General features: G+C 40.6%; 1 protein-coding gene across 1 annotated transcript in view; it reads right to left on the bottom strand.

Annotated features, from left to right (window-relative positions):
• The window catches only part of LOC128740614 (SPEG neighbor protein-like), a 57,303-nt gene that overhangs the window by 6,423 nt on the left and 24,586 nt on the right, over positions 1-26,294 (bottom strand). The window contains exons 5-6 of the mRNA XM_053836175.1: positions 11,722-11,849; positions 1,078-1,246 (exon numbers count right to left, since the gene is read on the bottom strand). Of these exons, the coding sequence (XP_053692150.1) occupies positions 1,078-1,246; positions 11,722-11,849 (297 nt within the window). The remainder of the gene's footprint in view (positions 1-1,077; positions 1,247-11,721; positions 11,850-26,294) is intronic.

Raw genomic sequence — 26,294 nt, 5'->3', positions numbered from 1 at the left:
TGTGTTGAGGTACCACGGGACATGTCCTTAGTCTTTTTACAGAGAAAATAGTTGAAGAAGGGTTTTATTCACAACTACTTGATATTGGGATTTTTTTGCAAACAATGATATTCACGGACATTTTTTCAAGCATAATTCAACAACCTACAGGTAAAAACGACATTGCCAGACCAATTTACGATCACTGTGCTGCCGCATTATAGCGGTCCAAAGGGGAGGAATCCTTTGCAAACCGGCAGCTTGGCCTCTACCGGATGCCGTAATGGGCGGAAAGTTGGTCTTCTTTCCGGTGGGTATGACAGATGTTTTTTTGTTCTTGACGCTAAATGTGCTCGCTCGTTTGGGTTTCGGCTGGCATCGCTATCGGTGGGAAGCGGAAGGATCTCAAAGTTAGATACTTCAAAAGTGGAAGATTTTTTTCTTTCCTGCGGTCCCATGTCTAATTATTGTACCGAAAGCAGCGGCGGAAAAAAGTAGCGATGTCTCATAAAAAACACACCTAATGGATCCAAAAGAAAAGATGCTTATTTCTTCGTAGTATCCCACGGGGTACGAAAAAATTGTTTAAATAATTTGTTATTTTCCAGTCTCATTTCAGACTTATGTATTATGGTTTTTAATGCTTGAACAATAAGTATTTTCAAAATACAAAAACATTTCAATCAATAAAAGAGAAAAAGACAGAAAATGTTTAATCATAAAATGCCATCCAAGTGAAAAAAAATTCCGCTTGCTTCGTTCGTAAAATTTGTTAAAAGCATTAAATTTTTAGCTATCATCATCACAGTCTAAAAGTGTAAGCCTTGCTAAAAATCGAAGATAATCCGTTGAACTACCATCGTATACAATTGACAAAATAAATAAACATTTATTTCGTACACATGCGGTCGATTTCGTTATTGCCCGTGCCACTCGTTTCTCAGTTTAAAAAAAAGAGAGAAATACAAAAACATTATGTCGGATCAAAAGGCAATTCGCCCTTCCGACTCCCCCTCGGTCGCTTTCCTCTTCTGCGTCCAAGCGTCATGTACAAGCAGTCAACAATTGGCAAGCTGCCGTAGTACAGAAGCCACTTACCGTTGAGCACGTGGACGTTCACCGTGATCGGATTGGCAGTCGAGGGTGTGCACGTATATTTGCCCGAGTCGGAGGTCCTTGCTCGCTGTATCAGCAGATACGAGGTCGTGATGTCACCCTTCTCCGTTATGACCGACACTCCACCACGTGCCGAGTCGTAGTTGATTTCCTGCGACACACACAAAAAAAAGAAAGAAAGAGAGAAAATATATTGGCAAGCAAATATCGATAAACATACACAAACATACACATACACACACACTGCAGAGTAAGCTTTCCCCGAAGTTGACAAATGTTAAGTTCAATATAATGGTTCACGATACGTGCGGAAGGAAAAGCGAAACTCATTTTTCCATTGATTGGTGGTGGGCGGTTGGTAGTTGGTGTGAATGAAAACAGCAATAGAAGCTACTGCTACCTACAACACGGTTGATATCTTGCTTACGCTTCGAAATTAGATTTGGATTAGGCGAATATCTTTCGCCTCGTCGGCTCCACCGCAAATGTGACGGAAAACCGTTCCTCGAACCGACGACGCCGACGACAACGACGATTGCTTTCCAACCGTCATCGCATCGGGGTTAGTTTTTATGAAACAATTTGGTGGTTATTGTTACACGGTATCATTGGAAAAGACATCGAGACCGAGACGATGTTATCATCGTGTGATAAGTTTCTACGATTCTCTGGAATTGGTTTTCCCGCTGCCGGGGTGTGATGGTAAGTAAAGTGCCAATGGGACATATTTGGTGGTGAAAGGTATAATATAGAATTGGAACGCTATGGACATGAACAAAACATACATCAAACCCTTCTGTTTGTTTGTATGTAATCAAAAACCGAGACAAGCTCATTTTGATCAAAAACTTCTGCAGCGTGAGCGTCTGGCGATGATGAATTGTAATTATTTTATCGGTTCCTGGTAGGTAGCGGTATCTTCAGCAAACAACTCAGTTCCTGGCAAAAGCCGCATTTCCTGCAAACAACCTGGCTCGTCTGTCTCGATTATTGAACTGAGATCAGATTTACGAAAATATTTTTGTACGAGAGCTTATATGTAGTTAGACTCTATTCGAAGAAAGGGCACACGCACATTTGTTTGTAACTTTTTTCCTTGTGAATAAAAATTACTGCGATTTTGACTGAAAGTAACTGAAACTGTGTTATTTATATTGGCAGAGTTTCATTAAAATTGGTTGAGTGATTATAGTCACGACTTCGGAACAAGAAAAGGGTGAAAGCTCCGGTTTGTTTTGTGCAGAAAACAGTGACACGTTCTGAACTGCATGTGTACTAAGTTCGGACGGCGCCGAACCGGAATGACAAACGATGACCAAAACTCGCGCAAGGAGGTTGTACAGGAATTAGCTTACAAAACCGTTCTGCATTGTTACGAGTGAAGAAACCTACATCAAGGTTGACACCAGACAAATTCCAGAACAGGAATACTATGTTGTAAACTCTAAGTTTTCAGTTCTCGAGATTGCACGGAAGAGGAAATCCTTGTCATGTAAGTGATCTGCAGATGTAGCAAAATGAGTCAGCTGTCTAGGGCCCAAACCAGGGACCGTCAACGGACAAATCAATTGAGAAAAATTTCTGTTTGAAAACAAGTTTTGCGTTTCTGAATATCTCACAAAGGCCAGAGACTGTTTTGACCGAATTTGACAGTGGCCGGCGCTTCCGACGGCAGGTCGCCGGCAACACTCGCGGCCTGTGTCCGTCTCGGGCTGAATCTAATGTTACTATTGATAGTTTTTGGTGGTCTTGTTATTCACTAATGGGTTATGAAAGAGTCTAAAATACCTCGAGTTCGATTAGTTTTTGAGTTACGCAAAAATTTATGTTTTATTTGTATGAGAGTCCGTATCCCCCTACCACAGGGGTGAGGGGTATCAAACTAACATAAAAAAATTCTTGCCTCCAAAAACTTTCACATGCCAAATCTGGTTCCATTTGCTTGATAAGTTTTCGAGTTATAAGGAAATTTGTATTTCATTTGTATAGGATTCCCCCCCTCCTAAAGTGAGGAGGGGTCTCTATACAGCATAGAAAAAATTATTGTCTCCAAAAACACCCACATGTAAAATTTTGTTCCATTTCCTTGATTAGCTCTCGAGAAATTTGGGTTTCAATTGTATGGGAGCCCTCCCTCTTAGTGGGGGAATGGGTCTCTAACCATCCCTTCCCTGGCCCTAAAAACCTCTATATGCAAATTTTCACCCTGATCGGTTCAGTAGTTTTCAGACAGACAGACAGACAGACAGACAGACAGACAGACAGACAGACAGACAGACAGACAGACAGACAGACAGACAGACAGACAGACAGACAGACAGACAGACAGACAGACAGACAGACAGACAGACAGACAGACAGACAGACAGACAGACAGACAGACAGACAGACAGACAGACAGACAGACAGACAGACAGACAGACAGACAGACAGACAGACAGACAGACAGACAGACAGACAGACAGACAGACAGACAGACAGACAGACAGACAGACAGACAGACAGACAGACAGACAGACAGACAGACAGACAGACAGACAGACAGACAGACAGACAGACAGACAGACAGACAGACAGACAGACAGACAGACAGACAGACAGACAGACAGACAGACAGACAGACAGACAGACAGACAGACAGACAGACAGACAGACAGACAGACAGACAGACAGACAGACAGACAGACAGACAGACAGACAGACAGACAGACAGACAGACAGACAGACAGACAGACAGACAGACAGACAGACAGACAGACAGACAGACAGACAGACAGACAGACAGACAGACAGACAGACAGACAGACAGACAGACAGACAGACAGACAGACAGACAGACAGACAGACAGACAGACAGACAGACAGACAGACAGACAGACAGACAGACAGACAGACAGACAGACAGACAGACAGACAGACAGACAGACAGACAGACAGACAGACAGACAGACAGACAGACAGACAGACAGACAGACAGACAGACAGACAGACAGACAGACAGACAGACAGACAGACAGACAGACAGACAGACAGACAGACAGACAGACAGACAGACAGACAGACAGACAGACAGACAGACAGACAGACAGACAGACAGACAGACAGACAGACAGACAGACAGACAGACAGACAGACAGACAGACAGACAGACAGACAGACAGACAGACAGACAGACAGACAGACAGACAGACAGACAGACAGACAGACAGACAGACAGACAGACAGACAGACAGACAGACAGACAGACAGACAGACAGACAGACAGACAGACAGACAGACAGACAGACAGACAGACAGACAGACAGACAGACAGACAGACAGACAGACAGACAGACAGACAGACAGACAGACAGACAGACAGACAGACAGACAGACAGACAGACAGACAGACAGACAGACAGACAGACAGACAGACAGACAGACAGACAGACAGACAGACAGACAGACAGACAGACAGACAGACAGACAGACAGACAGACAGACAGACAGACAGACAGACAGACAGACAGACAGACAGACAGACAGACAGACAGACAGACAGACAGACAGACAGACAGACAGACAGACAGACAGACAGACAGACAGACAGACAGACAGACAGACAGACAGACAGACAGACAGACAGACAGACAGACAGACAGACAGACAGACAGACAGACAGACAGACAGACAGACAGACAGACAGACAGACAGACAGACAGACAGACAGACAGACAGACAGACAGACAGACAGACAGACAGACAGACAGACAGACAGACAGACAGACAGACAGACAGACAGACAGACAGACAGACAGACAGACAGACAGACAGACAGACAGACAGACAGACAGACAGACAGACAGACAGACAGACAGACAGACAGACAGACAGACAGACAGACAGACAGACAGACAGACAGACAGACAGACAGACAGACAGACAGACAGACAGACAGACAGACAGACAGACAGACAGACAGACAGACAGACAGACAGACAGACAGACAGACAGACAGACAGACAGACAGACAGACAGACAGACAGACAGACAGACAGACAGACAGACAGACAGACAGACAGACAGACAGACAGACAGACAGACAGACAGACAGACAGACAGACAGACAGACAGACAGACAGACAGACAGACAGACAGACAGACAGACAGACAGACAGACAGACAGACAGACAGACAGACAGACAGACAGACAGACAGACAGACAGACAGACAGACAGACAGACAGACAGACAGACAGACAGACAGACAGACAGACAGACAGACAGACAGACAGACAGACAGACAGACAGACAGACAGACAGACAGACAGACAGACAGACAGACAGACAGACAGACAGACAGACAGACAGACAGACAGACAGACAGACAGACAGACAGACAGACAGACAGACAGACAGACAGACAGACAGACAGACAGACAGACAGACAGACAGACAGACAGACAGACAGACAGACAGACAGACAGACAGACAGACAGACAGACAGACAGACAGACAGACAGACAGACAGACAGACAGACAGACAGACAGACAGACAGACAGACAGACAGACAGACAGACAGACAGACAGACAGACAGACAGACAGACAGACAGACAGACAGACAGACAGACAGACAGACAGACAGACAGACAGACAGACAGACAGACAGACAGACAGACAGACAGACAGACAGACAGACAGACAGACAGACAGACAGACAGACAGACAGACAGACAGACAGACAGACAGACAGACAGACAGACAGACAGACAGACAGACAGACAGACAGACAGACAGACAGACAGACAGACAGACAGACAGACAGACAGACAGACAGACAGACAGACAGACAGACAGACAGACAGACAGACAGACAGACAGACAGACAGACAGACAGACAGACAGACAGACAGACAGACAGACAGACAGACAGACAGACAGACAGACAGACAGACAGACAGACAGACAGACAGACAGACAGACAGACAGACAGACAGACAGACAGACAGACAGACAGACAGACAGACAGACAGACAGACAGACAGACAGACAGACAGACAGACAGACAGACAGACAGACAGACAGACAGACAGACAGACAGACAGACAGACAGACAGACAGACAGACAGACAGACAGACAGACAGACAGACAGACAGACAGACAGACAGACAGACAGACAGACAGACAGACAGACAGACAGACAGACAGACAGACAGACAGACAGACAGACAGACAGACAGACAGACAGACAGACAGACAGACAGACAGACAGACAGACAGACAGACAGACAGACAGACAGACAGACAGACAGACAGACAGACAGACAGACAGACAGACAGACAGACAGACAGACAGACAGACAGACAGACAGACAGACAGACAGACAGACAGACAGACAGACAGACAGACAGACAGACAGACAGACAGACAGACAGACAGACAGACAGAAATCCATTTTATAGGTATAGATTGAACACTGCAAATGTTTCTGCTAAATTTCATAAGGATTGGTTCAAAATATATTTTAAAATGATCGACGAAAATTATTCAAGAAAACTTTAATAACCAAACCTCTAATGGGACCGAAAATCAAAGCCAGAATATAGTAAAAATGTGTGATTTTTCAACGGGTGTTTCTTTGGAGAAGTTAATCAATAAAATATTGCACTTTTTCTTACACTTTTAGTGTGACCGTGAAACCGCCTAACATAAATTTTTGTTTTTTAAACGCGTCCAAAAAATAGCGTCATCACAAAAATTGTTGAACACACTAAAATAAGCAACTTTGCTGTATATAGTAACTAATTATCTCTTACTGATTGCGAAATTTAATGATTTGTTTAAAAAAAACACTCCAAAATCAATTCTGCTCAAAAATTTTGCACGTTTTTCTTTGCTTTCAAATGTTAAAATACACTCTGAAAATTTTAACTCCTGAAAAATGCCATTTTTCCATAAAACTCAAATGTGCGACCCCTAAATCGCGTCAACCAATGTTGACGTCATATAAAAGTTTTGTTGTGACACCCTAAGCTATCATTTGAGGGCTGAGCCTCCAGGTTTTCTGACATAGTGCTATTTTGGATAGTCATAGTGCTGACATAGTGCTGTTAACTAGCGCAGCGTTAACAAACAGTTGAATTAAGTTTAAGACGCGTCGATTTCTATATGTTCATTTCCAGCTTAAAACGCTAAAAAGCCATTTTTTCTCGACTATTTTCGATTGAAATTGGAATGTGAAAATAGTTTCTTTATAAACCTAATATTTCCATGTTTATCTATAAGTAAATGAGAAGAAAACGGTTTGACAAAACGGGTCTTTCCTTTTAAAAAGGAGGTACTACCACTACACTGAGAATATAATTTCGTATTATTTTTAAAAAAACATTCGTAAAACTATATTCGTAGCTGGTACAAATAATTTCATAGCATTTAAAAACTTTCGTAGGCTTATTGTCTACCGCAAATGTTGTTATTACGAATGGTTCGTATTTTTTACGAGAGCACATTCGTAGCTGTCTTGCATCAAGACCATTTGATGTCGTTTGATGCACGGTTGTTGTCTGGCATCATTATCGACGAAAACGGGATGCGAAGATTGGATGAAGAGAAAATAGACTTGTGCAATTATGACTTTCTTGGTATGCAGTAGCTGTGGTTCTGTGGTTTGCGGCGTCGTCGGCTGTTCGTAAAGAAGTATGACAAACGAGCTAAGATCGATTCCCGATCAAATCAGCTTTTTTCAGAGATAATAAAGATTTCGCTATTTTTCGATAGGTGTCGGTAAGGTAGCATACTGACACCTATCGGAAAATAGTAAAATCTAGTATTATTTTTATCGACAGCCTTTTCGTGCATTCGTAAAATCTACGAACCATTTTGTAAAATGCAATAATACGTACGAATATAACTTTGTTAATATGTACAAAACATTCAGGATTGATTTTACGTATCTACTTCGTGGTAGAAAACAACGAAAGAATTCGTAAAGCAAATGCTCGTTTTCGTACTATAAACCAAGTTTTATTATCAGTGTAAGCGGAGGGGGAGGGGGGTATCAATTGGCACCAGATTTAAGATCTTTGCTTTCTGACCTAAAATGAACAATCTGACAAAATTTGGTTCAAATCGGGGAAGATCGATTGCACGGCTATCGGATACTTTGCATGAGTTCACTCTGATAGATAATTTTTAGATTTCACATCTGCATAACTTGAGAACGGCAGGGTCTAAGAAATAGTTGATATAAGAAGTTAGTTCAGTGTCAGTTTTATAAAAATCACAAATTCAAATACAAATCAAAAGCAATATTTGAGCTGGAAATGCCCATATCAAATGACATATACGATATGTATATGTTTATATTTATGTTTTTGTAAGAACCATAAGTGTTGTGTCTAGTATTCGCGTGACATATACGATGGTATAACAAAGGTTTCTTTCACCACCAGGTGGAGTAAATCGGTTTTTTTTACAATTTACCGATTCCGGTAAGACGCTCAACGAAAGAATAAGTATTAGTTAACAATGATTCAGTTTGATAACTAAGTTATTATACTACTTCGATCACCAGTATAATATGATTCACAGACTTGAATCGGATCACCCTTGGCAGAGCAACGTTTCCTTTTATCATTGTCATCGACAAAGAAGTGACGTACATTTTGCTTCCATAAGCGGCTTTATTTTGTGAGGAAAAAAAGTTTTAACGGAAAGTGTTTCCAGTGATAGCTTCCGTTGAAAATAAGGTAGAGGGAACAAAAAATTTGCTTTTGAACTAAAAAAGTTTAAAGCAGTGCTGAACTGTTGTACGCCATACTATTAGCATTAGGACACCGTTCGCAGAATACATAATGCCCAATTTGATCACTTCTTCCACCGTGTTTCCGTGTTCTATTATGGGGGATTGTTTTTTTTTCTAGCATGACTTAAAACACCCCTTGTCCATTTCTACATTTATAGTAATTAAAATTCAAGAAAACTTATCCAATTTAATTCTACTATGTGTATTTTATTCACGATAGATACGTATTTCGCCTATGACTTGCAGGCTTCCTCAGTGCTTGTTTTCGAACTCCGAAAACAGACACTGAGCAGCCTGCAAGTCGTAGGCGAAATACGTATATGTCGTGAATAAAATACACATAGTAGAATTAAATTGGATAAGTTTTCTTATTTTTTATTTTTAGGTTTCGTATTCTACTAAGACGCTCCAAAAACTTCAGTCAATTAAAATTCAGTCATGGATTCATTTCGAAAAGGTTTATTTGATTTTTTCAGTTGACGTTTCAAAGGAATATTCCTTCATCCTTGGAGCAAAACGTTAACAAATATTTTTGTAGCCGAGTGGGTTACAAACAATAAAAGATTCAAGCTGTTGAATCGTATAGACAGCACATTATGAAAAACGTAAGAAATTGTTGCTCAAAAGTAATACGATTTTTAACATTTATGTTTTATATATCCATGGTCATAATCGTTAATAGTAACAATTTGCCTGACGAATAAGCAAAATCCGATTTTCTTCTCCAGTTTTGGACGTAGATTAATATCAAATTTCAAACAGAGAATAATAACCTCTTTCCTTCAGTCGTTAGGGAAGTCAATTTTTTAGCAACAAAACTTTTTCAGCAGTTAACTTAGGCCGCTAATAATGCGTGCGGTGATAACACTTCGAAACAACTGTAATTACACAGTGGACGAACGTTCGTTGCGATTATACTGTTCTCGGCCGGACCGAGCCGGGCCGTACATTTGTCCGCATAATCTTTTATGTTCGCTTACCTGCCTGCGAGGAGATGCGCCTCTCGCATTTCCAAAAGTAATTCAACTTTCCGGATTTGAAAGCCTTGTTAAGTACACAAGCATCGTTGAAGTACCCCCCGAGCCGGCCTTTTGTTTTTTTCTCTGTATTTTCTTTTATCTTTCCGGTCTGCCTTAGGTAAGAGGTACAGCATAAAATATGTACATTAGGGTAGTGAGGTCCGGAAACAGCACAAGAGAGAAGATAAAAAAAATCATCTCTTCAAATCTCAAACTGTTAATTAAAGGCAGTCGAAAATACAATTTTTATTTGCTCATGTTTTAAAATCATTTCCTTAGAGGTGGACTACCAAGAAATCCACAATCACCCCATATTCCCTAATCCGCAGAGGAAAAAGAACAAACGTTAGGTGCCGTACCGCCGAAATGAATCTCCAGAAAACAAATATACCAAATTTACGGTAGAAGATGCTTTCACTGCGGCACTCACTACCTTTCGGCAAACCTTCTCCAGGAGGCGCCCAGGTGGGCACCCCCGCCGGCCGGCCACAACGCTTTGATGCAGTGATGAAGGAGAGGAAAACAAAACAAACAAAAAGGGAACCATCGCATCGGGGAGGGGGGCGGGGTAGCGGGAGCAAAAGAAAACTTTGCACATTTTGCGCTAAATCTAGAAAAGCTTGCGGTGTTTTCGACACCCTGCCAAACACAAAGAGGAAGGTTTCGCTCTGCCTTGGCGCCTGGCCCGCGTGCATCTGTGTTATTAATATACATCATAAGAGGCGCACGGACGCGCGGCGGAGGCGAACAACATTTTATTCTACGCAAAAGTTTTTCTCGAAACTCGGTTTGCTTATTCTTGAGAAGAATGAAAATTCATTTAAGCTGCTACGTTCAAAACTCCACCAGCGGGGTAGCGGGTGAAATCCTCCGCCGCCCCCCTAGTCATCCTCTGGTATTACTGCCGCAACGCAACAACGCTGCGAAAGCTTTGCGTTCCACAACTTTTTGAAAGAGATATGCTCGCTGAAGCGAGAGATTCCCTCAAACCAAACAGAGCCGTCGTTAATTAGAGCATGGTAACGAGGAATGCACAAGGGTAACTGGAAAATCGTATCCCGATCCGATGTGGGCTTTGGAATAAAAGTTTATTACTTAAATTGTACGATGCATGATTTTGCAAAGAATGTCCTCAAAAGTATTTGTAAGAAAACAATTCTGTTCGTTTGCGCGAAGCAAAATATTTCTTTGTTCTTGCGTGTTTCCTTTAAATCGGGACATCACTCTCCTAATCGGGTGCTTGAGGCTGACGCAATTAGAATAAGTGTTAATCTGGAAAAAATGGCAGCTCCACAGTTATCACATGCAAATGATGGGTAACGAGCATATAATTAAAAGTCGGCAGTTGTTTCGTTGAGCCATAATTAACCTTTGCAAACCCCCAGTGGCATCTCGAAATTGTACTTTTGGGAGTTAGGCTTTTACGCATTTATTGGTTTCACACATATGTGATTCCTCGGTCTGTAAAAACTCTCAGTCTGTTTTAAGTCTCTTTAACGAAGAATAATTTTAATAAAAGACTCTGTTTTCCACAAGAGTAGAATCCCTTTTATGGAAAATCCGCAGTAACGCCACCAACTATGAGACATTAGCTATAAAACTAATAAAGAACAATTTGAAACTATTATAGTACTACTAACATCACGACCGTGACGTAGAACTTTACACTGATCAACGTCAAGTTTGTCGTCGAACAAAATATGAGCAATTCCAGTTGTGACCTAAATCAGGGCTGCTAAAGGGGTAAATTTCTGACACATTCTGTACACACTCGGGAACCGGCTTTGTCTGGCCGGGTACCGACCGACTCACACCACTTACCTCTCCGTTATGAGTCCACAATATGACCGGTGGTGGCTCCGGCAGGTGGCGTACGATGCACGTCAGATTCACTGTGGAACCGGTGTCGATGTACAGGTCCGGACCGCCGACTATCGTTGTGATGGGTTCTGTGAGGGTGGTGGAAAAGATAGCGAGAAAAAGCAGAAAATACAAATTAGAAACCAACAGGTTTCCGGTCAGGTATACGATATGATGATACTTGATGAGTTTTCCAGGATGTGAAACTACGTGAGGTTTGATTGACGTGCTTTATGAACGGACTTAATTGAACAAGCAACCTGATTCCACCAGCAGCTAGCCGGCTGTTCTTTGGTACGGGGCGTCTATACCGGGTGTAAGTCTTTTTTTCTATTTTTCCCACGTAACTATAGTAACTAACATGAGCAGGAAGCATTTTAATTCTTCACATATGGTATAAGTTTTTTCTTCAGTTGCGTCTGTGGACGACTGCACCATGATCTGAGCGTTCAATCATAATAGTGAAAAACACCCACTGTTGGTTCAACATTCATATTACGAGAGTGGTTTGTAATGAGATTGCATTGATACAGGGCAGCATACATGGTCTTCTAGCTGATGGCATGATCGGTGAACTCGCTTTCACAAGGAAGAAAGAAAAAAAACTTCTTGGTCTAGGAGTGGCAACACGTCTTGTACTAAAAAGCTTGAATTAGGTTAGCTTACATAGGTAGGTAACTTGTTGCAAGGTGTTCCATGGTCAATATTAACGGTTAACAGAAAAAGAAGAGTAGGTGCATCTTTATTTTACTTGCAGTCAATGTTTCTCAGAAACTGAAAAATAGCTCGTAGTTAAGCTTTTTATTTGTTGGGTTGTCATTTCGCTACGAGGAAAAATTTTCTGGCCATTGCCACTAGGGGTAACTTGGCCATATGCCGACGAGGAAGGAATCAGTTAACCGCGATTCTGAGGAGTAAAAAGCGCCAGAAGGAGGACAAAAATCGTGGAAAATTAGAATAACCAACCGGGATTTATGACACGTGCTAGTTTTACAAGAAACTGAACCAAACTCGAAAGGGCTCCACACGGAAACATGACGTGTATAGAGACGAAGGAGGGAATCTGGTCACAAACGAGCGATGCACAGTAGTCCAAAAGGGCGAAACGTAGAACTTTTTTCCTATTGTCTTTTGTTTTAATTTTATCATTTATGGTTTTCAGCACTTTTGTTCGTAAGAATATCCCTCGTAATCGAAAACTGTCCATAGTTTTATTTATTTATTTATTTATTTAATTTTTTTTTTTCGTGTTAGGAAATATAGATATAGTTTCTTCGCCAAAGTTGTAAATATTGTAAAAACAAGTAATTTTGCTGAAGACATAAAATTTCTATCTTTATCGAGTGCTCGACTATAGGGCATATTCTTTAAAACGTAAGCGTAAGCAGTTTTTCGATCAACATCTTAATGACGAAGTTGCAGCAAAAGGCGGAACGAAAATTAACCTAGTAGTGAAAGGCCTACAAAGAGCCAGCAAGAACCGTCTACCGGTAGAACTTTTTAAACATTGCCGAAAAACACTGGCAACGGCTCTCACTAGATTATTTCCAAGATTTGGGAATAGTAGAAGCTACCGGACGTATGGATTAAAGAACTGGTTTGACGCATCTACAAAAAGTGTGATTGGCTCGACTACTGCAACTTTTGCGGGATACTCTCCTCGATCCTGTTCCGCTGGCTGTCATCGATAGCACATCGTAGGGAATTATGAGGTGGGCTTCATGGGCGCTCGCGCTACTAAGAACTGAATTATCACCATTCGACAGACCTTACAGAAATGTCGCGAGTAAAACTTGCTGCTTCAAAGCAGCATACGATACAATCGATCGATACCAGCTATGGCAGATAATGCACGAATTTTCGAACAAACTGGCGCGACTGATCAAAACTACATTGGATTGAGTGTTACGGGCGTATATCGGAGAAACTCTCGATACCCTTCGAAATGTGGCGAGACGGCGAGATTTAAGACACGGTGACGGTTTATCTTGCATCACAGAACAGAAGTGGAAGTTGAAAGTTGTACACGTACACACTACCTTCTACAGATCCTAGCGAGCCTGGTAGTAGCGAGTCACTTTTTTCCATGAGAACACATCAACGCACACGAATGCACACGAAAGCAAATGAAAGTGTATAGCAGCGATAGGTAGCGAGCGTTCGGCTTCTATTGCTGTTATTCCTTTCTGTGCAACCTTCAAAACGAAAGATAAAATCGAAAGAGATTCTGTTACCATTTTCAATCGCAACGTTGTTCGAACTTCCACTTTTGCTCTGTGCTTGAATGGTACTCACCATCGCTCTTACGGGGGTGATCCAACAAGCGGGCAACGAAGCGAGATGCACGATTTTCACCACAACCAAATCCTTGGCTTCGCGGATGACTTTGACAACATTACTACACTCTTGAATGATTCTACCTGTAAATAGGTCGGATTTAGTTAAAGCTAGGTTGGAACTACTTAAAATGCCCTTAAAGTGTACAAACTCAAACTTTGGGTAAAAATATCAACCAATTCTGGCTACTTCCTACCGATAATTGAATTATTCCCTATGACAAATAACGCACTTTTAAGTTCATACTACCAATTTTTTACACTACACACTTTAAGGGTATATTGAGTAGTTTCAAACTAGCTTTAACTAAATCCGGCCTATTTACAGGTAGAATCTTTTAAGAGTGTAGGAATTGTGCGACCGCGCAGCAGAAAGCGGAATCTAGGGGGATTTATTGGACTGAATGCGTCGAAGAACAAATACATCGAAGCAAGAGGCTCAAAGGAGACAAATGTGCGCCTTCCACGGACGGTTACTGTAGACGGCGATTAACTAGAATTAAGAGAAAGAGTTCGTGCATTTTGGCGTAAGGTAGTAAGCTAATAAGTAGAAATCGGGCCTACTTTACCCTTGGCAAAATGCTGCGATCAAGATGCTTACGCCGCCGTTCGAAGCTAACAATGGACAAACCCCTTATTAGATCGATAGTCCTTTATGGACTTGAGGTTGTGACGAATCAGGAACATACGTGCTCTAGCTGTGTTCGAGTGGAAGGTGCTGCGGACGATATTAAGCGGAGTACAATCTCAGCGGAGAGTGACAGAATGGTATGAATCACGAGCTACACGTACCGCTTGAAGAGATTCCCATCGCACATCTGACCGCCTCAAATAACAATTCTAAGTTTTATTACGTTCAGTTTTCAGAACCAATTTTATAAAACTGCTAATAAAACTATGAGCTCCACCAGAACATTCTGAATACCGCTATAAAACGGCCTTCTGATCAAGTGGTCCATTCCTCAGAATGTTTTCATAACCGCTATACGAATCAGGTTATAATCTCAAGTCCCGGGTACTTTTTCATTTCGACGTATCTGCAAATGAGAGATTCTCTTCGTGTCTCCTCTCTTCCACTTTTTACGGCGAAACTAATGCATTGAAAAGAAAATTTTCAAACCATTTGGCTAGCTAGTGACTTCGGCAACCAATTCCTGCAAAGCTGATGTGTCAAAATGCATTTGTATCGCCGTAAACAACGGAAGAGAGGGGACACGAAGAGAATCTCTCATTTGCAGATACGTCGAAATGAAATAGTACCCGAGAAGTAGTCGTATCACGCTCCGTTGAAAGCAGCAATAAAACCGATTAAGCTTTCGCTGCTTGACAGCCACCGCCGTAAGGGGCCATCCATAAAGTACGTCAAGCTTATCGGGGGGAGGGGGGTTGACCTAAACGTGACGATTTGTGACGTAGGGGGGAGGGGGATATAAAGTTATGTGACGTCACAAGAAAAAAAAAATTCAAATGTAAAATTTATTCAGGGATTTAAAAAAAGGCTACTTCATTTTGAGATAAAACTATTGAAGGCTTATATACAATTAACGTACTGATGAATCTTTTTAACATATTTGTGTAAACAGGACTTATTTATTTTTGTAGTATGAACTCTTTCTTTTAATTGCACGTCCGCTAACTGCACGATCGTGCAACTAAACAGCAGTTATGTAGTTTGACAACACGTGGTTTCCCAGGTGGTTGCTATAAACAAAAATGCAGCGTTGCCGAATGCCAACTCTCTGTCTCTGCATTACGTAGATACATTACAAACAAATTCATGCAAATTTGACTAATTGAACACATTTTCATTAAGCTTTTAGTTCGTTTGTAAAAATTTAAATGTTTTTCCCAAAATTTAGCATGCGTGTGAATGCATGTGAAGAGTTCTTTACAGTGATAACGCATCACGTATTACAATAAATATTGGCAACCACCGTGCAATTAAAAAACGAAATTCGCTAATCGCATCGCCTCATTCGTGCAATTAGCGAACGAGTGCTGTACATCATTGAAAAACTCTTTGAGTACCGTCCTGCCTAAAAGATTTTTGCAACCGCAAATTGTAGTCGCATAAACTCCTGAGGGGCTACGGGGTGCTACCAGAGACCAATGGCAATATTTCCCCTTGATATTCTTGCTGAACTCAATCGATGAACCTAAACTCATACCGAAGTTCCACGGCTGGTTTTAAAGATCTTCTGTACAACCTCTTCAACCTGCCTCTTTCTCAAAAGCTTCCGGAAGGATAAAATTTGTGCCACTTGCGGATTAAATTTCGCATCTAAAGTAATGTTGAATGATTGCAAAAAATACACAAAATGACAAAATCCGTCAGAAAAGTTCTTCTAAGCTGTGTGTTGCTGCAAGACGTCAGCAGGAAGTCCTGATTCTTTCAACTATAGTTCTATAGATCAGACGAATTTGAGTGGATGGATGTAAAGGACGTGGATATACGCGAAACATTAACCGACGACACATCAGCGACTTCAGAAGTGTTTCCGATCGCAGCAATTGGAGATCATCTTCAAAATCCGTGAATCGATGACTTATAAGTTCGAACATTTTCCTTCTTTTATTTTCTGAAATTCATTTTTGTTATTTGATGAATTGATTGAAATGAATTAAATGATAGCTTGAAATTAAAAGGCTGGAATGTATATTTATTTTTTTTTTGTTGTGGAGGGGGGGGGGGGTCGCCGTGACGTATTTTCTCAGGTGGGGTCATGAATGTGTGACCAAATGTGACAATGGGGGGAGGGGGGGGTTGATTTTGGTCAAAATTTGCGTGACGTACTAAATGGATGTCACCTAATTTAATAAAGCTTTTCGCTTTTCGCTCTGGTAAAATCTAAATCAGTTCGCCAGCTTTGTCAACTTGAAAATACATTTGAGTGGCTCAGAAGGAAAGGGGTGTAGTGACAATTTTGTATACAGTAATCCCCCCAATAAGGACGCTAATAGGGACCGCGTTAATGGCAACCGTGTTAATGGAGTCTACGTAGCATATGGGAATTGACTTAATTGGTTTCAAGATGGAATAACTCGTGATCTTGACCGTATAGAACGTTGGTGTCTTCGACAAAGTTGTTCAGCAGATCGAGGGCTTTTCGTTGGATTGTAGTATTTCGGAATTGCCTAACTACGTGGCGCTAGCGTATATGCAATATTTTTGTATAGGCTGTATCTTGCGTTGCTGACTATCTAGAAAGTAAAGGTCTTCGGGAAGGTTAGTCAAATGACTGTCACCCTTAAGATGGTATGGAAAATAATGCAGAATTGACTCAATGGACGGCGCTAGTGTAATTATGATTTTTCGTGTTTGCCATAACTCATGATTTTGGTAATGTACAAGAAGTTGCTTTCTTTGGTAAGGTTGTTTAAGTGACAGTGGTTATTAAAATAGTTGGTAAATTAGATGATATTTTACTCGTTATTTAACACAATGGTGGTCGCTTACAAAAATTCTCTGAAAAATGCAACGTTGGCAGTCGATGAAATTCCTTAGAATTTTTTCACTCCTCGCATTTAACTTGCAACGGACATGAAAAATATACCGCAAAACGAGAAAGCTGAACTACTAAAAGTAACATTACGTATGCCGTTGACTTCACATTGTTAATGCTGTGTGACATAAATGCCTATTAACTTGTAGTAAGTTTCGATTTTTTTAAAGTGATAAAAGTGATAAAAATGAAAACATAATTGTTCATGAATCATTAAGAATGTTTAGAAAGTAGCTGGAAATGTGTAAACGTGACTGAGACTATTTGAATAAGTGAGTTGGTGGGATTTTCCTGGCCATTTAAGACGTAGCATTAATAGTTGGTGGATTAGCACGATAGATTTTTTTGCAGGCAGTAAATGTTGCTAGAGAATAACATTGAGCGCCGAGCGTTCAGCATCGCAAGACACAGCCTGTATAAGAATACTACATATATGCGCCGAGTTTTGTGCTATTTTCCATACCACCTTGAAGATGTCAGTCATTTGAGTAACCTTCTCGAAGACCGCAACTTTCTAGAATCTAGATAGCCAGCAGCGTAAGATACAGCCTGTCTAAGCATATCACATATACACTAGCGCTACGTAGTGAATCAGCTCTACGCTATTTCCCATGCCATCTTGAAGGTGGTAGTCACCTAAAAATAAAAAATAAGAAAACAAGCCTGCAAGTCGTAGGCGAAATACGTATCTGTCGTGTATGAAATACACATAGGAGAATTAAATTGGATAAGTTTTCTTATTTTTTATTTTTAGGTTTCGTATTCTACTAAGACGCTCCAAAAACTTCAGTCAGGTGGTAGTCATTTGAGCAACCTTCCCGAAGACCACAACCTTCTAGATAGTCAGTAGCGCAAGATACAGCCGGTCCAAGCATAGCACGTATACACTAGCGCCACGTAATGAGTCAGTTCTGCGCTATTTTTCATGCTATCGTGACGGTGACAGCCATTTGAGTAACTTTCCCGAAGACCGCAACTTTCTAGGATGATGATGATTCTAGGAGGATGCGCATGATATAGCCTGTATAAGAGTGTTACATATACGCTAGCGCCACGTAGTGAGACAATTCCGCAATACTATAATGCAATGAAAACCCGTTGATGTACTGAACAACTCTGTCGATACAGCAACCTTCTATACAGTCAGGATCACGAGTTATGCCATGTTGGAACCAATTAAGTCAATTCCCATATGCTACGTAGACTCCAATAAGGACGTTCGACCGCGCTAATGGAATCATTCGAGACCGTCCTTATTGGAAACGTTCTTATTCGAAACCGCGTTATTCGGGGGACTGCTGTATTCGTATATTTTGTATTTTGTATATCGAGATTTTGACAAAAGGCATCCACGATTCACGATTTATGTACAACACAATATAATTTGTGGCAATACAAAATTTGTCGGGTCAGCTAGTCTTACTTACTTATATATAAAAATGGATTTCTGTTTGCCTGTCGGGATGTTCCTTATAGAATCGAAAACTACTGAACCAATCGGCGTCAAAATTTGCCTATAGAGGTTTTTGGGGCCAGGGAAAGTTCTTATGATGGTTAGAGACCCCTCTCCCCACTAAGAGGGGGGGCTCCCATTCAAATGAAACACACATTTCTGCATAACTTGAAAGCTTATCAAGCAAATGGAACAAAATTTGGCATGTGATGTGAAGGTTTTTCGATTATGGTGAATTAGAAATCCTCCCCATTTTAGTAGGGGGGGGGGGGCTCCTATACAAATGAAATACAAATTTCCTCATAATTCGAGAACTTATCAATAAATTGGAACCATATTTGGCGAGCGGGTGTTTTTGGAGACAAGAATTTTTTCTATGATGAATTAGGACCCCTTACCTTTTTAGCAGGGCCCCCCTGGCATGTGGGGGGGTTTTTAGAGGCAGTGATTTTTTCTATAGTGTAATGAGACCCTTTCCTCTCTAAGTGGGAGGGCTCCCATGCAAATGAAATACAAATTACCTCATAACTCGAGAACTAATCAAGCAAATGGAACCAATGTTGGCATTTGGGGGATTTTGGAGGCATGAATTTATTTTATAATGGTTTTAGATCCCATACCCCTGTGGTAGGGGATAAGGACAAATAAAACAGAAATTTTTGCGTAACTCAAAAACTAATCGAGCTCAAGAAATCTTGTACTCTTCCATAAAACATAACAGTCAATAACAAGACCACCAAAAACTATCTGCAGCCCCTCGCAGAAATCACTTCTGTCTTGGTTTATTTCTTTTCCTAGGTCTACTAACCTCTACTACAGTTCAGTTGCGTCCGACCGAGCAACAGCGAGTAAGGAGAGGATCATCCCGAGGATCGAAATGGTGCTTTCCACGAAAAGGTTTTCCGTCAAATGGTACATTCCGCGTAAGGTTTTTCGCAAAATGGTATTCGGCGAAATGTTATACAATCACGGTAAATATTTAAGTGCTATCCGCTGTATATTATCTAGCTAAGCAACGGAGGGGTTGTTTTCTACTTTACTGTGAGGAAGAATTTCAAATTTGTATATTAAACTGGTCATGCTTTCATATTTACGTAACGGCCAAAATGAATCATCTAAGGTTAAGCTCCTCAGAAACTTGCAAAACTCGAGATTGTAACAAACGTCAACCGAGATTCACGATTTATATACAACACAGTTTAATTTGTGGCAATACGAAGTTTGTCGGGTCAGCTAGTGATTAATATAATAATTATTTATTTGAGCTTAAAACCTATTTATATGTTTAAAATAAACGTTTTTAACCAACTACCTTTCATAAAAGCCAACGGATGCCGACCGACTTTGTGCAGCAAAAACAGGAAACGATCTGCTGCGAAAAATCGGTCAGCTGTGGCCTATTTCGCGGACTAAAGGAAGAAAGAAAAAGAACCGTTCAAAAGCGTCTGACTAAGCGAAAAGGATTCCGTTCCGATAAAACAGTAACGCATAGAAGAGCCTGTCTCTTCGGTACATCAAGTGCTCTCAATGGAGCTTCTTTCTAAATAGCCTCAACTGGGCAATCGCCCGTGCTGTAAACTGCCACTGGCACAAGCACAGGCTCCGGCACAGGCAGCAGCACAACACAGGGCGCATCGCAGTCGGTAGCAGCCAGCGAAGATAATGAGATTCAGCCTCCTGGAAAACTCTCGTAGCAAGCAGCCAGCAGCACTTGGCTTTAATTAATGTCCTGGGAGCAGCAGACCGAGCTTCGAGCGGGACCACCAAGTGGGTGGGAACTGATAAAATCACTGCCCTTTTGTCCGGACTGAACCGGCTGTGTCAGCAACAAACTTCGAGGCTGGGCAATTCAACAAAAAACGTTTCCTATTTGTCGATTCGTGCCAGCGCGGCCGGGCGATGACGGACGGTGGCCGGGTTCGAGCAAAAAAGGAAAACGATTTATTTTTGCTCACCAAGAGCGAATGGTTCGATTTCGAAGCTTGCGTTTGAATTGTGTTTTTCTATTTGTTTACTGGAACTGATGTTTCCATTTACGGCTGGATGTTGACTGGATTGATTTCTTCTATTCGGCAAATTGATTATATAGTTTTGCGAAGAAACTTCAATTTGCATAAAAGCGAATTTTCAGAATGTTGACTCTGCTCTCTTGATTTTTTCCGAGCGAACAAGTTTCATTTGAGGTAACTATTTTGCTGGCTGCTGGCTTATATTTGCACTGCTGTTTGTATCTTTTTCCGCTTGGAAAAACAGGTCTGCTTTGGCAGAATCCAATATATCTGGCCCTTTTTGGCAAGAACCGGAATTTACTACAGCCACACTCAGCAAATGAACCATGCATTCAAGCGTGAACGTCTAGGATGGATTGTGATTGCCAATTCTATCCTTACTACGTAACAAGAGAGATTTATTCGCAATCAGTTGACCCTTTATTCGATAGTCTACAATGGCTCTATCATCTTCGGGGCATGACTTATCCGTTTTATGCCCGGCCGAACAGTCGATTTAGAGAACGGAAAGTTTAGTTATTAGAGGAACTTAAGCAACTTTGAGTGATTTTTTATTTTTATTGCGAAAAACGGTTCCGCACAATAGAACGCTTACTAACAATCGAAGGATTTACACAAAGAAATATAGTTCAAGAGCTCTGGAAAACGAGACCAACTGCAAGTAGCAGCCCTTCCAGTCAACAACATAAATCTTGACTTTTAATGAGAAGGGCAAGTTTAATGAGAAAATCTAAAGTGCAGACCAGCAGCACACGACCAGAAAGGCAACAAAGGAAAGTAATGTCATCGTCTGCGAAGTGTCTTTCTTGCCACAACCCGATTGCGAGGACATAACAAACTATCAGCACATTGCTAAATTGCTTTACTTTGTGCAAAACACAAACGTTCAGCTGGGGTTAAGGCAGCTTTAAGTTTGTTACCGTATGCAACAGAAAAAATCCTTAAGAGCTAAGCTGTCGTAATAAGTATAAATGTTTTGCAAAATTCATAATGAATTACGTAAAAAATGTTTCTTACCTCAGAACTAATAAAACACAGTGTGTAAACAAATGGCTCCCGGAAAAATTGTATGATTCTGCCATATTTGTTCTGCACTTACGTATGATCGGGAAACCGTCAGCCCGGTGGAAAAGCAGACGGTTGCCCGCAACTTCCGCTTTTGCATCGTCGAGTCGAGAATTGCCTGTGAAAATATGTACCGACCAGGCCAGGCATTAATTTACCGCAAAGCTCCACTGAATAGAGATTTATTGTTCAACCACTCGTTTCATTACGTGGACAGCTGGCGGTGTAGATATTTATTTACATTTTTTCTCCGGACCCCAGCTTCCTGTTACTGACGAGCTTCGGTTCTGCTGGAAAGTAAAGGCTCGCCGACTGTACCGTGCACCATCCAAGCACATCGGATGTATGCTCGTAAATTGATTCAAATTGATTAAATTGGATTCCATTTATTTGGATTTCAATTTCAATGCGCCTGTCAATAGAAGCTTCTGCGGTGGTTGATAACAGCAGTGATAACATGCGTACAACTACCGTCAGGCGTTCAGGGGTGTAAATTTATCATCCTACTGACATAGCTATCTTCATTTTTCCTGGCCTTCCGGTCAGAGGAGCAATAGTTTAAATAAATATTACTGACAGCACACTGCAATGAACTAATACTAAAATAAATAACCTACGATTTGCGGTGCATGTAGAATGATTTATAGCTTGAGTGACAATTGCTGCGCTCTCAGTGTATTTGTACATTATTTCTTCATAACCATACCTAGATGTACCAGTAAAATTGTAAACAGAGAATAATTCATTACAAATAACAGTCACCCGCTCGATACGTAAAATGGTGCTGCCACCTGGAAAGGTTTGTGCTATATGTGAAGTCGAATGGAAATTTGTTAAAGGGTGCAAGGTACAGACAATACCTTATACAAATTTATGCAAACACTCCTTGTGTGCATTTAGTGTTTATATGATTAGTGCTTGACTTGCAATCAGCTTATTCAACGAACGATCACACTGACAGATGGTCAGCAGATTTGGTGGTCCATTCCAACTATGCAACGAGAAGCAGCAGGAACAAATATGGAGCAATTCCAGCTCAACTAGCAAAATGGTTTGACTCGACTATTTTTGATTGGAATGAAATTTCCCGGTTGTATTGATACCACGTAAGAATTAATTTTCCACTAAACTTCATTTTTATCGACAAGAGTAACTTTTCAAAAGGGCGTATTTAGAAATGAGATTACTTTTTTTCAAAAAATCATATCTTGAAAACTACTTATTTGATCAAAATGACGTCAAAGGAAGAGTTAGACTAATCTCAAGTTTTTAGTCTTGACCTTGAAATGGCGGGTGTTGTGGGTTCGAATCCGGTTGTAATCTCAGATTACAGCTTGGTTCGACTCATGCACCTTACAGTATTGGACAAAAGGTAGGAGTCAAAATGACTACTTGTCAAGCATAGCTACCAATACCCCCCCCCCCCTTCCTTTCCGCTCTTCCCCATCTTCACCAAAAAAATTTTCATTTCTTTCCCTACCGTCCCTTCATCAATTGTAGAACCATCGTTTCAAAAAATATTAAAGGAAGAGTTGTAAGAAATTAAGCGTATTTTCAGGAGAAAAATACACTGAAAAACTTTTCAAAACCATGATAAAAATCATAAAATGTCAATTATTTCGAAATCATCCCCTCCGATTTGCCTATTTTTTTTTCAAAGATAACTTAAATTATCGATGGACCCTCTTTCGGATTTTTTTTCCAAATTATTTGAAATTTGAAAACTTTTTTCTTATGCCCTATATATATTTTCATATAGTAGAAAGTCAATATATTTTCATGTAGTAGAAAGGCAATTAAGCATTTTAACAACTTAAAATCGATTTTCCGAAAAATGCCATCTCAGACATTAACGAAATTTTTTCTGAAATTTTTTTCGAAATTTTTGTATTTAATTTGCATAGGAACCCTCCGCTTCCCCTCTTGAATGGGGAGGAAGGGATGCCACATGTACAGATTATTTTGTGTGATATTTGAAAGAAATCGCCTGTACAGGCGAAATTTCTTTCAAATATCACACAAAATTTGTAATTCATTTGTATAAAAGTCTGCACTCTTAGAGATGAGAGAGGTCTCAGTACACCATACAAAAAAATCCTGCCTCTAAATACCCCCACATGACTGATTTGGTTCCATTTGCCTGATTAGTTTTAGAGATATGAAGAGATTTGTACACTCAGTCGCTTTTTACGCGAAGTATACGTCCCGCGTAAATCAAAACCGCGTAAAAAAAACCGCGAAAATTCCGAAAACCGCGTAAAAACCGCGTAAATTCCGAAATTCGCGTAAAAATAGTCGCGTAAAAAGCGACTTCAGTGTATTTCATGTGCATGGGAGCCCCCCACCACCCTCTTAAAAGGGACAGGAGTCTCAGTACAGCATAGAAAAAAATTATTGCCTCCAAAAACCCCTACATGACAAATTTGGTTCCATTTACTTGATTAGTTCTCTAGTTATGAGGCAATTTGTGTTTCATTTGTATACGAGCCCCCATCCTAAAGAGGGGGGCAAAAACACCCCCACATGCCAAATTTGGTTCCATTTGTTTGATTAGTTCAGTAATTTGAATTTCATTTGTATGGCAGACCCCCCCCCCTCTTAAGGGGACGGGTCTCTAACCAACATAAGAACCATTCCCGACCCGAAAAACCACTGCCTGAAAATTTTCACGCCGATTTGTTCAGTACCCGCTCGTAATAGTAACAGCAATAGTAATAGTAATAGTAACAGCAGTAACGTGCTGCTCGAGCCAAAGATGCTGTTCAGTACCCAGCAAGCACAAAATCGTACATCAATAACCGAAAATTATCGTAAATAACTCTTAATAAATTCGGAGTCGTAACTAAAGCTTAATAAAGTCCGCCCAAGTTGATTTTCAGTCGTATATAATGATAATAGCTGACAAATATACGATATTTAGCACATAATCGTATAGCAGTACGGAGCGGGTCGGGCTTAATAGGATATTGTCGTATATAATTACTTATATCGATGACATGCGTATGTTTATTCCTCATTCCTCTCACGTATGTCGCCTCCAAAATACCACGGACATGCCAATTTTGCGCATCAAATACGATTTATTAGCATGTATATATGTACGCAATGCTGATTTTTAACTTTTATCTATAGGTACCTATAAAAATGGATTTCTGTCTGTCCGTATGTTCCATATAGAATCGAAAACTACTGAACCGATTGGCGTGAAAATTTGCATATAGAGGATTTTGGGGCCGGGGAAGGTTAGAGACCCCTCCCCCACTAAGAGGAGGGGCTCCCATACAAATGAAACACAAATTTCTGCATAACTCGAGAACTAATTAAGCAAATGGAACAAAATTGGGCATGTGGGTGTTTTTGGAGATAAGAATGTTTTCTATGGTGAATTGAAACCTCTCACTGCTTTCAAGTTATTGCAAAATATACGTTTCTGGCTACATGTCTACATACTATCATGAATAACTCAATCATTTTCCTAGCAATTTTAAGTTTTTTATACATTTTTGGAAAGCTTAAAGGATAAGCTTTCTGAAAATGTACACATTCACGATAGTTCTACAAAAGTTAGACCAGATTTTTTCAATTAAATATAAAATTTAACTAAAATAATGAAATTTTTTTCACTTTAGAGGCCCTTAAAGTGACCTTAAAAATGACCTACATTCCTCTGCTCAACACCATTTATGTTATATTCGAAGCTCTAGTCAAAATTTCAGCCAAATCGGTCAACATTTGCAAATTTGAGACCATTTTTAAGAGTTTATTTATTTATTTATTTATTTAATTGCTTAGTCAACAGGTAAAAAATCACCCCAATGACAGATTGTGCTATATAACTATAGATGCAGAAAGGTATACACGCATAAACAACATAAATTAACATAATACACGCTTAAAACTACACTTATTAGTTTGTCGAGATACATTAAAATTAAATACGTTATAACATTTGTTGAATACACGAGACATGCTACGCATTGGTTCGTTAAGTCCATAATTTATTCTCGCAGGACCAATGCTGAGGAACGAATGGGACCGAATATTGCGGCGACGTATGCTGATATCCAAGGTACTGAGCAGCGCAGAACAATCGATGTGTCCTTGCAAGAGATCACCAATAAAGAACGCTTTTGCTACATTTCGTCTCTCCTCTAGTAGTTCCAAATTA

Source organism: Sabethes cyaneus, chromosome 3 (genome assembly GCF_943734655.1).
Source record: "Sabethes cyaneus chromosome 3, idSabCyanKW18_F2, whole genome shotgun sequence".
NCBI classification, from domain to species: domain Eukaryota; kingdom Metazoa; phylum Arthropoda; class Insecta; order Diptera; family Culicidae; genus Sabethes; species Sabethes cyaneus.
Note: the sequence above shows the minus strand (reverse complement) of the source record. Positions and strands in the feature narration are given on the sequence as shown.